The 15,716-nt window shown below is 41.9% G+C and overlaps 1 protein-coding gene across 7 annotated transcripts in view; it reads left to right on the forward strand.

Moving 5' to 3' along the window:
• Nucleotides 1–15,123, forward strand: part of CACNA2D1 (calcium voltage-gated channel auxiliary subunit alpha2delta 1) — a 716,537-nt gene extending 701,414 nt beyond the window's left edge. For all 7 annotated transcript variants that reach the window (XM_056573410.1, XM_056573413.1, XM_056573409.1 and 4 more), the window contains one exon: nucleotides 10,554–15,123. In XM_056573410.1, the coding sequence (XP_056429385.1) occupies nucleotides 10,554–10,670 (117 nt within the window). In that variant the 3' untranslated portion in view covers nucleotides 10,671–15,123. The remainder of the gene's footprint in view (nucleotides 1–10,553) is intronic.
• Nucleotides 15,124–15,716: the final 593 nt, after the last annotated feature.

The raw sequence follows: 15,716 nt of genomic DNA on the forward strand, positions 1-15,716 counted from the left end.
TAAATAGGGTTAAGTTCTAGACGTTTGTGTGTGTTTGCGTGTGTGAAGTGTCTTGCACTTTAAGTGTGCATTCACATATGCATATTTTTGCTGCAGATTTTGCTGCTCATTGACTTCAATGGGCAACAAAATTTCCTGAAGCAAATCTGCAGCAGAAAATACACACATGTAAACGTACCATTAGTCAGAGAAATTGGACCTTCATCATCATTATGTATTCATGATAATTTGATTTAATAGAAATGAAAAAATCATTTATGTACATCAACACACTGGGGTCTCCTATAATGTATATTGTTGTGTGAAAGTATATTATGATTCTCTTCTAGTGTCAATGCATGTTGGTGTTTTAAGGATTTGAATTTTTTTTTTGTTTTGTTTTAGTATTATTAAGGTTTGCTCTGTTAATTGTGTCTCTTTTCTAACTGCTTGCCAGCTGCATGATAAATCATTGTGTGTGTCTTTCTTTTTGTTTCTTTCTTTTTTCTACATTCTGCTTTACGTATAAATGATAGGATGAGCCTTTATGCACAGTGAATGCTGCCTCTTCAGTGATGACTTCTTCTATCTTCATTTTACTGCAAGTATTCAAATGTTGTGGGAAATATTCAGTGGTCATTACAGTATATATAATGACGTTTATTCAAGACTGATCCACACTGTGCTCTTGTGATGGTTAAGTATCTACGACATATCTTGCTAAAACAGCAACCGTCCAAACAAGAAATAGACAGGAACTTAATTAAAATTTTTGACAAATTCTCAGAAAAGTATAGGATCGATATAGGATATGTTTGTAGGCATTTATACTTTTGAAAAAAAATTATCCTCTTTAGGCCTGGGAGCATGACCCTGGACAGACATTTGCAGGAGATATGTAGAAAAGATGATTTAATATGATATATTATTAATATGTATGTGGATCGTGTAGAATTGGCTGGTAAAACAGCATTTAGGTGGCACTACACCCCAGAAAGATTAAAGGTAATGTATCCAGAAATTTCAAAAAAGAGCTGGCAGGGTTGTGGGCATGCCCACTAAGAAAAAGCTTTTGGCAATCCTGAAGAGGTCTGGTTTAAGAGGTGATCGGGGGAGAGGTTAACTGGTCTCCTCAGGCTGCGTTTCCAGTTGGCAGTTTTTTTTGGAAACTGCCATTGCAGTTTTTGAGCCAAAGCAAAATGTGGATCCATGTGGAAGGAAAAGTGTAAATCCTTCTTCTATATTTTCCATTCCTTTTGAATACACTTCTGTCTTCGGCTCAAAAACTACAGTGGCAGTATCTAAAAAACTGCCAAGTTGTTATATTTAGTAATAAACTTGATTCTGGCCCAGTTCAGAGGTTTATATTGCATGACTTGTATATCAGCAAAAAGAGCATTGCCAAATCAATGGAAGACTGCTTTACTCACCAAAATAAAGGATGCAATTTTTAAGGTTCACATTGGAGATAGGCGGATTTTTCACAAATTTGATTCGGCCGATTTGCTGAATTTTGCGAAAAAGTTGGTTCGATCCAAGTAGTGTGTCAATTTGTCCTCCCCCTCAGTGGTGCAGGCCTGACCCAGGATGGCTACTTGGTAGATCCTGCCAGTATCATATGCTTGTCTAAAATATAAAGCACATCTGGTAAAGTAAACATGGCTGGTACTGTGGAACTGCACATGAAACTGCAGATGCGTTATTTAACCAGTTATGATTTATTTTTCCTTGGATTCTTGTAATAATTCCTGAGCTAATATATGATGACGAGTAGCTTAAAGGGGTTCTCCAGTGCTTAGACATCTTATCCCCTATCCAAAGGATAAGGGATAAGATGCCTGATCGAGGGAGTCCTGCCACTGGGGACCCCTGTGATCTTGCACGCGGCACCCCGTTTGTAATCAGTCCCTGGAGCGTGTTCGATCCGGGTCTGATTACTGTTGATCACGGGGCCGGCGGCGTGTGACCTCACGCTCTGCCCCTCAATACTATTCTATGGGAGGGGGCGTGACAACTATCACGCCCCCTCCCATAGGCTTGCATTGAGGGGCGGAGGTTTGACATCACACGCCGTCGGCCCTGTGGTCGCCGGTAATCAGACCCGGAGCGAACACGCTCCGGGGACTGATTACAAACGGGGTGCCGCGTGCAAGATCCCGGGGGTCCCCAGCGGCGGGACCCCTGGGATCAGGCATCTTATCCCCTATCATTTGGATAGGGGATAAGATGTCTAAGCACCGGAGTACCCCTTTAAGGAGAGTGTGCTTTGCGGTGGACCAGTGGCTGAAGTGCATGCAAAGTTTTCTGCCCATTTTTAGGATGTCTTGCAGATGGGTGGAAGACTTAAGGAACGACTTGACAACCAGATTGAAGACGTGTCCCATGTTATGGTTCATTTTTATCGCTCCAACCCGTTTCCTTGGAGCCTGGATGTGGCAGCAGCCTGATGAGGCCATAGAGCCTCACAATTGAAGAGATTTTTAAATGTCAATTGAAGATTTTGAAGAGATTAACAAGTTTAATGTGCCAGCAGCTTGAGGAGATCACATGGCGGCACAATGTCACAGCCTGGAGGTGGCATCAGCCTAGGTAGGCCGCAGAGCGGCACAATGATAGAGCATGGAGGTGGCAGCAGCATGATGAGACCATAGGGCGGCACAATGACAGAGCATGGAGGTGGCAGCAGCATGAGGAGAGGTGACACGTTTGGTGTCAGACTTCCCACTTCTGCCACTGTGTTAACTCCCAACCATGCTGCCACCTTGCTGGATCAGCTGCTGCAACCTGCCACCCTCTACTCCTGATGATGGTGAAGCCCCTTCTGCAACCGGCTCCCAAGTGCGATCGGCTTCATCATCATCGAGTTGTGTCTGCACGTCACTGATGTCATCCTCAAGTTCCTCAATGGTGTCTGTTTCAGGAGCCTGAATGCTCGCAACACCACCTCCCACATCATTCTCCTCTTCATTACTTGCCTGCCTAGCAGAGTAAACGGTGGATGTCTCCTCCACATCTTGGCTGGGCAGTAGCTACTGACTGTCTTCTAGTTGATCGTCCTCGCTGTATAGTGGAGCTAAGCCCAGAGCTTACTCTACTTCTCTGGAGGAGGGAACAGCATAGGACAGAAGCAGTTGGAGGACAGGGACTGCTTCCGGGCCATGCCAACTGAGGGTTGAGTCTGAGGAATCCACCGACTGTTGACGGGGGCTGTTGGATGTCACTTGGGATGAAGTGGATGACCGAGTTAACAAATCAATGACGGCAGCTGGGTTGCTGGTCGAAACACGACCGCTAGCTGACACCGGGAGCTCAGACCTCTCGCTGCGACTACTGCTGCCACGCGACCCTACTCTGCTGCGACCTCTGCCTGCGCCTGATAAATTTAGGCCTCTGCCACTCCTCTGTGCAGGGCCTGGCATTTCTCTGCCTGACATACTTGTAGAACAGTGGTGTGCAAACATATTTTAGTTTTTATAGAGAAATACACTCCTATTTGGCTGCAACAAAAACTTGCGGAACACTCAATGTGTGTGTATATATCCCTGCTTTTACACCAACAGGCCACTATACACTTTAAACAGTAAACAAGTACAATAGTGGAGTGCATCTATATTAAACTTTTTTTATTTTTTATAACACACCCCAGTATGGTAGCACCAGAATTAAGCTTAACAATCTAGTGTGGAAGTCTTTTAGTGCTTTTACACCTAATTTCCACTATTAGCTTTAACCAGAAAAAATGTAGAATTGCGAAGTGCGTATATATTTCCCTTTTTTTTTGAGTAATACGCCTCAGTACGGTTGCACCAGAAATAAGTGTAACAATCTAGTGCGTAAGTCTTTTAGTGCTTTTACACATACTGCCCCTATTAGCTTTAACCCCTTAAGGACCAGGCCAATTTTCACTGTAGGACCAGAGTGTTTTTTGCACATCTGACCACTTTAACTTTAAGCATTAATAACTCTGGGATGCTTTTGCCTTTCATTCTGATTCCAAGATTGTTTTTTTCATGACATATTCTACTTTATGTTAGTAGTAACATTTTGTCGATACTTGCATAATTTCTTGGTGAAAAATTCCAAAATTTGATGAAAAAATTGAAAATTTAGCATTTTTGAAGCTCTCTGCTTGTAAGGAAAATAGACATTCCAAATAAATTATATTTTGATTCACAAATACAATATGTCTACTTTATGTTTGCATCATAAAGTTGACAGGTTTTTACTTTTGGAAGACATCAGAGGGCTTCAAAGTTCAGCAGCAATTTTCCAATTTTTCCAAAAAATTTCTAAATCGGAATTTTTCATGGACCAGTTCAGGTTTGAAGTGAATTTGAAGGGCCTTCTTATTAGAAATACCCCACAAATTACCCCATTATAAAAACTGCATCCCTCAAAGTATTCAAAATGACATGCATTAAGTGTGTTAACCCTTTAGGTGTTTCACAGGAATAACAGCAAAATAAAGGAGTAAATTCAAAATCTTCATTTTTTACACTCGCATGTTCTTGTAGACCCAGTTTTTGAATTTTCACAAGAGGTAAAAGGAGACAAATTTGTAACCCAATTTCTCTTGAGTAAGGAAATACCTCATATGTGTATGTCAAGTGTTCAGCGGGAGCCGTAGAGGGCTCAGAAGGGAAAGAGCGACAATGGGATTTATGAGAGTGAGTTTTTCTGAAATGGTTTTGGGGGGCATGTCACATTTAGGAAGCCCCTATGGTGCCAGAACAGCAGAAAAAAAACCACATGGCATACCATTTTGGAAACTACACCCCTCAAGGTATGTAACAAGGGGTCCACTGAGCCTTAACACACAGGTGTTTGATGACTTTTCGTTAAAGTCGGATGTGTAAATGAAAAAATAAAATGTTTCACTAAAGTACAGTTTTTTTCCCCCCAAATTTTCTATTTTTATAAAGGGTAATGGGAGAAAATGCCCTTCAAAATTTGTAACCCCATCTCTTCTGAGTATGGAAATACCCCATGTTAGGACGTAAAATGCTCTGCGGGCAAACTATAATGCTCAGAAGAGAAGGAGTCACATTTGGCTTTTTGAAAGCAAATTTTGCTGAAATGGTTTTTGGGGGCATGTCGGATTTAGGAAGCCCCTATGGTGCCAGAACAGCAAAAAAAAAAAAAATACACATGGCATACTATTTTGGAAACTACACCCCTCAAGGAACGTAACAAGGGGTACAGTGAGCCTTAACACATCACAGGTATTTCACAACTTTTTGTTCAAGTTAGATGTGTAAATGAAAAAAAAAAATATTTCACTAAAATGCATTTTTTTCCCCAAATTTTACATTTTTTACAAGGGGTAATAGCAGAAAATTACCCCCAAAATTTGTAACTCCATTTCTTCTGAGTATGGAAATACCCCATGTGTGGACGTCAAGTGCTCTGCTGGCGCACTACAATGCACAGAAGAGGAGGAGCGCCATTGAGCTTTTGGAAAGGGAATTTGTTTGGAATGGAAGTCAGGGGCCAAGTGCGTTTACAAAGCCCCCCGTGGTGCCAGAACAGTGGACCCCCCCACATGTGACCCCATTTTGGAAACTATACCCCTCACAGATTTTAATAAGGGGTGCAGTGAGTATTTACACTCCACTGGAGTTTGACAGATCTTTGGAACAGTGGGCTGAGCAAATGAAAAATAAAATTTTTCATTTTCAAGGACCACTGTTCCAAAAATCTGTCAGACACCTGTGGGGCATAAATGCTCACTTTACCCCTTATTGCATTTTGTGAGGGGTGTAGTTTCCAAAATGGGGTCACATGTGGGAGGGGTCCATTGTTCTGGCACTATGGGGGCTTTGTAAACACAATTCCGGCCTTCAATTCCGGACAAATTTTCTCTTCAAAATCCCATTGGCACTCCTTCTCTTCTGAGCATTGTAGTGTGCCAGCAGAGCACTTTACATCCACATATGGGGTATGTTCTTACTCAGAAGAAATGGGGTTACAAATTTTGGGGGGCTTTTTTCCTATTTTCCCTTGTGAAAAGGAAAAATTTAGGGTAACGCCAGCATTTTAGTGAAAGTTATTTATTTATTTTTTTTCCCATCCAACTTTAATAAAAATTTGTGAAACACCTGTGGGGTGTTAAAGTTCACTATACCCCTTGTTATGTTCCATGAGGGGTGTAGTTTCCAAAATGGGGTCACATGTGGGTATTTATTTGTTGGCGTTTATTTCAGAACCGCTGTAAAATCAGCCACCCCTGTGCAAATCACTAATTTAGGCCTCAAATGTACATGGTGCGCTCTCACTCCTGAGCCTTGTAGTGCGCCCGCAGAGCATTTTACGCCCACATATGGGGTATTTCTGTATTCAGAAGCAATTGTGTTACAAATTTTGGGGGTCTTTTTCTCCTTTCTCCTTAAAAAGTAAAGGGCAACACCAGCATGTTACTGTCATTTTTTTTTTACACTAACAGGCTGGTGTAGACCCCCATTTTTCCTTTTCATAAGGGGTAAAAGGAGAAAAAGCCCCCCAAAATTTGTAGTGCAATTTCTCCCGAGTACGGAAATACCCCATATGTGGCACTAAACTGTTTCCTTGAAATACGACAGGGCTCCGAAGTGAGAGAGCACCATGCGGATTTGAGGACTAAATTAGGGATTGCATAGGGGTGGACATAGGGGGATTCTACGCCAGTGATTCCCAAACAGGGTGCCTCCAGCCAGCTGTTGCTAAACTCCCAGCATGCCTGGACAGTCAGTGGCTGTCTGGAAATGCTGGGAGTTGTTGCTTTGCAACAGCTGGAGGCTCCATTTTGGAAACACTGCTGTACAATACGTTTTTCATTTTTATTGGGGGGACAGTGTAAGGGGTTGTATATGTAGTGTTTTACCCTTTTTTATGTGTTAGTGTAGTGTAGTGTTTTTAGGGTACATTCACACTGGCGGAGGTTTACAGTGAGCTTACATCTAGGAGTTTGCTCTGCGGCAAAAAATTTGCTGCAGCTCATACTTGAAGCAGGAAACTTACTGTTAACCTGCCCGTGTGAATGTTCCCTGTACATTCACATGGGGGGGGGGGGCAAACCTCCAGCTGTTTCAAAACAACAACTCCCAGCATGTACTGACAGACCGTGCATGCTGGGAGTTGTACTTTTGCATATCAATCAGCAGGCACCCCGCGCAAATGCCCAGGGGTGGTCATCAGACACCCCCATGTCGGCGATCGGCACAAATCGCAAGTGAATTCACACTTGCAATTTGCGTGATTCCGGGTCATTACGGGTCTATGGTGACCCAGTGACCCAGAATATAAGAGGAATTGCGGTTGTCTAAGACACCAACAATCCCCCTGAAGGGATAGGAGTGAGGTGGCAGGAGTGCCACCCCTCCTATCCCTGCTATTGGGCGTCTAGAAGCGACGTCCAATAGCAGATCGGAGGTGGGGGGTTAACTTTCGTTTTCCCCGTTCTGCCCACCCACAATAGGTGGGGCAGAACGGGGAAACGACAGAGGACCGGTGCCGAAGTCCACTTACCCCACGGGTGAGGCTGCGGGCAACGATCGTGTCGGAGATCGGAGGGCGGCGATGTTGCACAGCTGGCTCCCTGGATCCAACGAAAAAGCTGGTAAGTTGCCTAGCAACATCTAGAGGGCTACAGTCTGAGACCACTATACAGTTGTCTCTACACCGTTGCCCTCCAGATGTTGCAAAACTACAACTCCCAGCATGCCAAGACAAGCTGTCATGTTGGGATTTGTAGTTTTGCAACAGCTGGAGGGCTACAGTTTGGATATCACTGTGCAGTGAACTGTGGCCCTCTAGATCTTGCAAAACTATAACTCCCTACATAGCGGTTTTATGTCTGGGCATGCTGGGATTTGTAGTTTTGCAACATCTGGAGGGTCACAGTTTGAAGATCACAGTGCAGTGGTTTCTAAACTGAAGCCCTCCAGATGTTGCAAAACTGCAAATCCCAGCATGCCCAAACAGCAAACATCTGTCTCCGCATGCTGGGAGTTGTAGTTGCATACCTCCAGCTGTTGCATAACTTCATCTCCCAGCATGCACTTCGGTTAGGTTCTGTTACCTAACTCAGTATTTTCCAACCAGTGTGCCTCCAGCTGTTGCAAAACTACAACTCCCAGCATATAATTATCGCCGAAGTGCATGCTGGGAGATGAAGTTATGCAACAGCTGGAGGTATGCAACTACAACTCCCAGCATGCGGAGACAGATGTTTGCTGTTTGGGCATGCTGGGATTTGCAGTTTTGCAACATCTGGAGGGCTACAGTTTAGAAACCACTGCACTGTGATCTTCAAACTGTGACCCTCCAGATGTTGCAAAACTACAAATCCCAGCATGCCCTGACATAAAACTGCTATGTGGGCATGCTGGGAGTTATAGTTTTGCAAGATCTAGAGGGCCACAGTTCACTGCACAGTGATATCCAAACTGTAGCCCTCCAGCTGTTGCAAAACTACAAATCCCAACATGACAGCTTGTCTTGGCATGCTGGGAGTTGTAGTTTTGCAACATCTGGAGGGCAACAGTGTAGAGACAACTGTATAGTGGTCTCAGACTGTAGCCCTCTAGATGTTGCTAGGCAACTTACCAGCTTCCGTCGGATCCAGGGAGCCAGCTGCGCGACATCGCCGCCCTCCGATCTCCGACACGATCGTCGCCCGCAGCCTCACCCGTGGGGTAAGTGGACTTCGGCACCGGTCCTCTGTCGTTTCCTCGTTCTGCCCCACCTATTGTGGGTGGGCAGAACGGGGAAAATGAAAGTTAACCCCCCACCTCCGATCTGCTATTGGACGTCGCTTCTAGACGCCCAATAGCAGGGATAGGAGGGGTGGCACCCCTGCCACCTCACTCCTATCCCTTCAGGGGGGATCATTGGTGTCTTAGACAACCGCGATTCCTCTTATATTCTGGGTCACTGGGTCACCATAGACCCGTAATGACCTGGAATCACGCAAATTGCAAGTGTGAATTCACTTGCGATTTGTGCCGATCGCCGACATGGGGGTGTCTGATGATCCCCCCTGGGCATTTGCGCGGGGTGCCTGCTGATTGATATCAGCAGTCACCCCGGTCCGGTCCCCACCCGGCGGGGACCGAAATTCCCACGGGAGTACAGGTACTCCCTTGGTCCTTAAGTACCAGGGAGCAAAGGCGTACCTGTACGCCCATGGTCCTTAAGGGGTTAACTAGAAAAAACGTAGAACTGCGGTGTGCATATATATTTCACTTTTTTTTTTTGTAATACACCCCAGTATGGTAGCACCAGAATTTAGCTTTACAATCTAGTGCAGAAGTCTTTTAGTGCTTTTACACTTATTGCCCCCTATTAGCTTTAAACAGAAAAAATGTAGAACTGCGGAGTGCGTATAAATTTCCCTTTTTTTAGAGTAATACGCCCCAGTACGGTTGCACCAGTAATAAGTGTAACAATCTAGTGCATAAGTCTTTTAGTGCTTTTACACTTACTGCCCCCTATTAGCTTTAACCAGAAAAAACGTAGAACTGCTGAGTGCGTATATTTTTTTTTTTTACAGTAATACATTCCAGTACGGTTGTAAGAGAAAAAAGCAAAACAATCTAGTGTGTAAGTCTTTTAGTGCTTAGTGCCTATTAACTTTAACCAGAAAAAAAGTAGAAATACACCCATGTATGGTTGCAACAGAAAAAAAGTGTACTCTCTCACTCTGAACTGTCCCTGTCTGCACTATGGTTGCTTGCAGTCTTTGAATGGGGATTGCTCCCAGTTCTGAACTCAATTAGCAGACTCAGAAAAAACTTCTGAACTGTCCCTGCCTGCACTATGGTTGCTTGCAGTCTGAATGAGGAGTGCTTCCTGTGATTATCTCAATCGGCAGACTATGAAACAACTTCTAAACTCTCCCTGCCTGCAGTGATGCAGGCTTGAGGTCAATGGATTTCCCCTGTGCTGATCTGTATTGTCAGTAATGCTGATTAGTGACCACACAGTGTCTGCACTCTCTAGCCAGAACGAATGCGGGCTTGAGGTGAATGGATTCCGCACCAGTAACGGTGATTCCGCACCAATTCCACACAAAATCTGCACAAGCTAAAAATCACCCAAGTAAGCGGAAGCGGAATTGGTGCGGAAATTCCGCACGGGTGAATAGACCCTTAGGGTTAGTCTTGCGAATGTATTATTTTTATTGTTGGTGTATCAGAAGTACCTGAATATACATATACGGACTCTTTGAATGTATTATTGTGGGAAAATAAATTTAAAAAATAAACCAATAAGAAAAAAAAAACAACATTTCAGATTCTCACACATTTTCCCTGGTGAAGCAGGGCAGTGTGAACAAGCAAATCATTGGGTGTCATGTAATGTTGCCAATGGCATTCTCCCTTGTGTGATGTCCATAAGCTATAATGGCTTTTTCCTGAAACTGTAATTATTTGTCACATAATTTTTGTCTTTAGCAGTATACCAAGAAGATAACGTATTGTCTCATGCCAGAATATTTATAACATGTTACTTACTTGATAAATATTCTGTATTAATAGCTCAAGTATTTTAATACAAATATCTTAATACATTCTGTTTTTTTTATTTTCTTGTAGGAGGATGACAGTGATTGTGGTGGTGTATCTGGTTTGACTCCCTCGCTATGGTCCATGATAGGCATTCAGTTTGTCCTGCTCTGGCTTTTATCTGGTAGTAATCGTTGTCAGTTATGACCTAGAAAACCAAAATCTACATTTCTTAATTCAAAATCCTGCCAAAAGAATTACCTTGGATTTACCTTAAATGAGGTTGCTCGACTGAGACAATTGAAGAATGGCTGTGTCTATGCTGTGACTTATTCATCTGTGAAAGATTCACAGAGACACCTACAAAGTCTGCATGTCGGAGTGTCAAATCCTCAGTGGCAACATGTGGGAATGCTGCATCATCTATGCCATCAGAACAGAAATCTACAGTAAATGTGCTTTATTGAACAAACTATGATGATCTCTTTGTTGCATCGTCAATGACTTTATGTAAAAGGGCTCCCTTTAATATTGCTTCTGTACAACATGATTTGTAAAATTTATTTGACCTTCAGTTTGTTGCACCCCAGCCCTATAAGCGTCTACTTGTGTACATCAGATCTATTTTATTATTGTGCACTGTGTTTAGAAGAGCACTAATGCTTTTAATATATAAATGTATGTGGAAAAAAAATCTGGAATGCTCCTGTTTTAGTCAAGTGCAAATATATTGGTTAGTCTTCTTAAGAAAAAAAGAAAAAAACAAACAAAAAAAACCAACAAAAAAAATAACAAACTGAAATGCCTTATATTGTATAATGAATGGCTTGATTTGCCAAATAGGAGTACAAACACAAGGACATATATACACTCAAAGGATTTTATGAGCATCAATTATCAAAAGGTGAATAAGTGTACACTGTACAATATTTGCATATACATTTGGTGGATGTTTGAGAGCTTGACCTTGTGAATCTCTTTGGGTGCCGTGTAAATCTTTTCATCTCTAGTTTTGTACAGTACATGTGGTTCTGTATATAAAAGCTAACCAAAACTTTCTCAAGACTGGGAGATCTTCAGTCGGAATCATTTTGGTTAGAAAACATACCAACGGTATTTAGCATGCTCATGCTGCTGCTATTTTTGTTAGGATGAAATTTGTAGTATTTTCTGAGTGAATATTTTGTTGTGTGAAAACCTAAGCACTGCAATATGATGCTAATCGATTAGCTTTCATAATGACTTTCCAAGTGTAGTATTCTACTCAATACAGATAGTGTAAATGAATGTACTGTAAGGATATCATTTTACAGTATGATATCATAAACATTTATTTATTCTATTATTTGCCTTTCATAATCAACTACATAAACTCAGAAGGATCTTTAATGTCCAAAAACTGATGGCTAAAGCATGATGTAGCAAGTAGGTGGTAAATATCCACCTTTCAGACCTTTTTATTACTAGAGTTTGTTTTCCTATTTCCGCCTATTCTAAGTTAAAAAGGCCATTCTGGAGGGATTGTTGTGCAATCTGCTAAATGAAATCATGAAAGGACTTAAAACATGGTTAACTATTAATTTTTTTATAAAAAAAAAAAAACAACTGATTGTATGATATAAAGAAACTAATTGTTTAATTATTGTACCATGTATTTAAAGAGTACCTGTCACTAAATAAACTTTTCTAAACTAACTCAGGCTATGTTCCCTAACTACTCCTAACACCCCCCTGCCCTTAATTTTCTTTAAAGAGCTTTAAACAGCTCTGTATCTTACCTCTTTTCTTACTCACATAGTGTGAGCTACTGGCAGGATAATGTGGGCATGCCCCAGCAGGCGCTATGTCACTGAAGACTGCTGGGGAGACTGCTTCTGCCCTCACTTCGCCAAGGAGAGTATTCGTATTGGTGCGAATGAGCATGCATTTGCAGAGCACGCATTTTCAGAGCCCTGCTTGTCCTCACTGCACAGAGCCCCGCTTGTCCTCAGTGTACAGAGCACCGCTTGTCCTCACTGCACAGAGCCCTGCTTGTCCTTAGTGTACAGAGCCCTGCTTGTCCTCAGTGTACAGAGCCCTGCTTGTCCTCAGTGTACAGAACCCTGCTTGTCCTCAGTGTAAAGAGCCCTGCTTGTCCTTACTGCACAGAGTGCCGCTTGTCCTCAGTGTACAGAGCCCTGCTTGTCCTCAGTCTACAGAGCCCCATTTGTCCTCAGTGCACAGAGCCCTGCTTGTCCTTACTGCACAGAGCGCCGCTTGTCCTCAGTGTACAGAGCCCTGCTTGTCCTCAGTGTACATGGCCCTGCTTGTCCTCAGTGTACAGAGCCCTGCTTGTTCTCAATGTACAGAGTCCTGCTTGTCCTCAGTGTACAGAGCCCTGCTTGTCCTCAGTGTACAGAGCCCTGCTTGTCCTCAGTGCACAGAGCGCCGCTTGTCCTCAGTGCACAGAACCCCGCTTGTCCTCAGTCTACAGAGCCCTGCGGGGTATTTGAGTGAGCACAGCACTCCCGCCTGTCTGATTGACTGTGCTGGTCAAGTGCTCAGCCAGCGGTCTGCAATTTTGGACTCACTGCCAGACCGGTGTGAGTCCAAAATCAATAGAAATGCTCGTGGCCAGGGACTCCTAGGGAGACCCCTGGTGGACAGATTTTCAGACATAAAATACATATAAAAGAAGTAAACATTTTTAATTAAAACCAATTAGAAACCAGTTTAATATTGAATGTCTGGCATATTTAAAAACATTTGATGAAAGGTACTCTTTAATTATAAATAATACTATGCTTCATTTCAAGGTAAACAAGAGAACTACATCATTAAGGAATTAAATTGGGACACCATTGCATCGAGCCCCTTGAGAAAAATGTTAAATTTTTATTTTATTTAATGTGCTACAAATTAAGCCTTTAGCATTGTCCTAAATGTTATCAGTGACAATAATTGTCAAAGCCAAAACTAGGAAAATTATAGGCACATAAAAATATAAAACTACTATGTACTCACATTTCAAGTAATTCTGTGAGTAGGTTAGGGCATTCGCTAATAGGGGCCATAACCACGAGCATTGTACCTTTAAAACCCCTTGCTGCAAATGAACGTACATTCACATCCATTTTTAGCTCCTGAGGTATGATGCGCGCTCAGCAGCTGAGCGCGCATCATACCCAGAGGATCCCTGTTGCTCTAAGCAACCAGGACTCACGGCTAATTCCGGACATCGCCGATCGGGCTGATGTCTGGCACAAACCCTTTAGAACGGCGATCAAACTTGATCGCCGCGTCTAAAACGGAAGTAAAAATTGCCGGTTAGCTCAGCTGTTTGGCATCCCCAACAGCTTGCAGGACGCGAGGAGGATACCTACCTTCCTCCTTGCAGTCCGATCGCCGAATGACTGCTCCATGCCAGAGATCCAGGCAAGAGCAGTCGAGCGGTGATAACACTGATCAATGCCATGCTATTGCATGGCAGTGAACAGTGTAAGAGATCAGTGAATGCAATGTTATAGCCCTCTATGGGTGTGTAAGAAAAAAGTTAATGTGATTTAACCCCTTTCCTAATTAAAGTTAGAATCACACCCTTTTTCCCATAAAAAAAAAAAAAACTATAAATAAAAATAAACATATGTGGTATTGCCGCGTGTGTAAATGTCCGAACTTTTAAAACAAATTGTTAATTAAACTGCACTCTCAATGACGTACACGTGAAAAAAATTCCAAAGTCCAAAATAGCGTATTTATGGACACTTTTTATACCATAAATTTTTTTTTAAAGTGATCGAAAAGTCAGATCAAAACAAAAATGGTGCCAATAAAATATCACGGATCACAGTGCAATAAATGAGCCCTCATATTGCCCCTTATAGAGAAATATAAAAAGGTTATAGGGGTCAGAAGAGGACATTTTTCAACGTATTAATTTTGGCGCATGTAGCTATGATTTTTTTAGTAGTGAAATAAAATAAAATCTATATAAATTGGTTATCCTTGTGACCATATGGACCTACAGAATAAATATAAGGTGCAATTTTTACTGAAAACTGCACTGCGTAGAAACAGAAGCCACTAAAAATTACAAAATGGCTTTTTTCATTTTCTTTTATTTTGCATCACAAATAATTTTTTTCAGATTTCGCCATAGATTTTGTGGTAAAATTATTAATATTACTATAAAGTAAAATTGTTGGCGCAAAGAACAAACCCTCACATGCATCTTTAGGTGGAAAATTGAAAGTGTTATGATTTTTAGAAGGTGAGGAGGAAAAAACAAAAGTGCAAAAATGAAAAATCGCCAAAGAGCGAAGTGGTTAATATGGTGCTCCAGTGCGCAGTTTATCTGTAGTATCAGTTTTATTTATATGCAAAATAGACTGGTGCACTAGAGGTGTTTCTTTACCCCTAAGTGCACTGATATGGCCGACCCCCAGCTCCACTAACAACGCCTTCTCATGAATACTGAGTTGTTACTCAAGGCCTCTATGGATGCCCTAACCTGCTGACAGATTCTCTTTCATTTTTTCAATACTTTTTTTGATTCTTTTATTCTCTGTAGTAATTTGGCTAGCATTTGCAGATACATTAATGTCAAATGATACATTTATTGACATTTATTATATAACAAAGCAGAGTAAAATAAAAAGAAACAACCAAATTTTGCTTTGAATTTCACTTCTTAATATTACTATTTATTGAATCTCATGTTTGTTTTATTGAGTGCTTTTTTTAGTCAACGGATTGTGAATTTTCAAAATGAAAATTAAAAATACAATGGCATTACCAACACTTTAATACTTTCTTTTAAAGATTTATAGAATATAAAGTTTTCTACCAAACAAAAAAATCCCCAAATAGATGAAGAAAAGTGATTACAGAATATATTATGAAGTCAACAATAGAATACCAAAAATAGTGCTCCCTAAAGAATAGGTTAAATGATTTATCCATGATTAGAAAAACAGATCTGATTTCTTCCAAAAACAGCGCCATGTATGCCCCCAGGTTGTAGGTTGTTTTGCAGCTTGGCTCCATTCACTTTAATGGAACTGAGGTGCAATACCACACATAACCTGAGGACATATGTGGCGCTGTTTTTTTTTATAACAGTCATCCTGTTCACCCACACCAAACCTAATACACCGGGTTACAGTGTGGGTGAACAAGCGACCAATGTGGGGTCTCTGACTAAGATTCTTCCCTTCAATCCGGTGCCCAGTCCCTCTGAAGATCAGCTTCTATCTTCAATTTGAATCTTCATGG

This window comes from Hyla sarda, chromosome 4, assembly GCF_029499605.1.
Source record: "Hyla sarda isolate aHylSar1 chromosome 4, aHylSar1.hap1, whole genome shotgun sequence".
NCBI lineage: Eukaryota > Metazoa > Chordata > Amphibia > Anura > Hylidae > Hyla > Hyla sarda.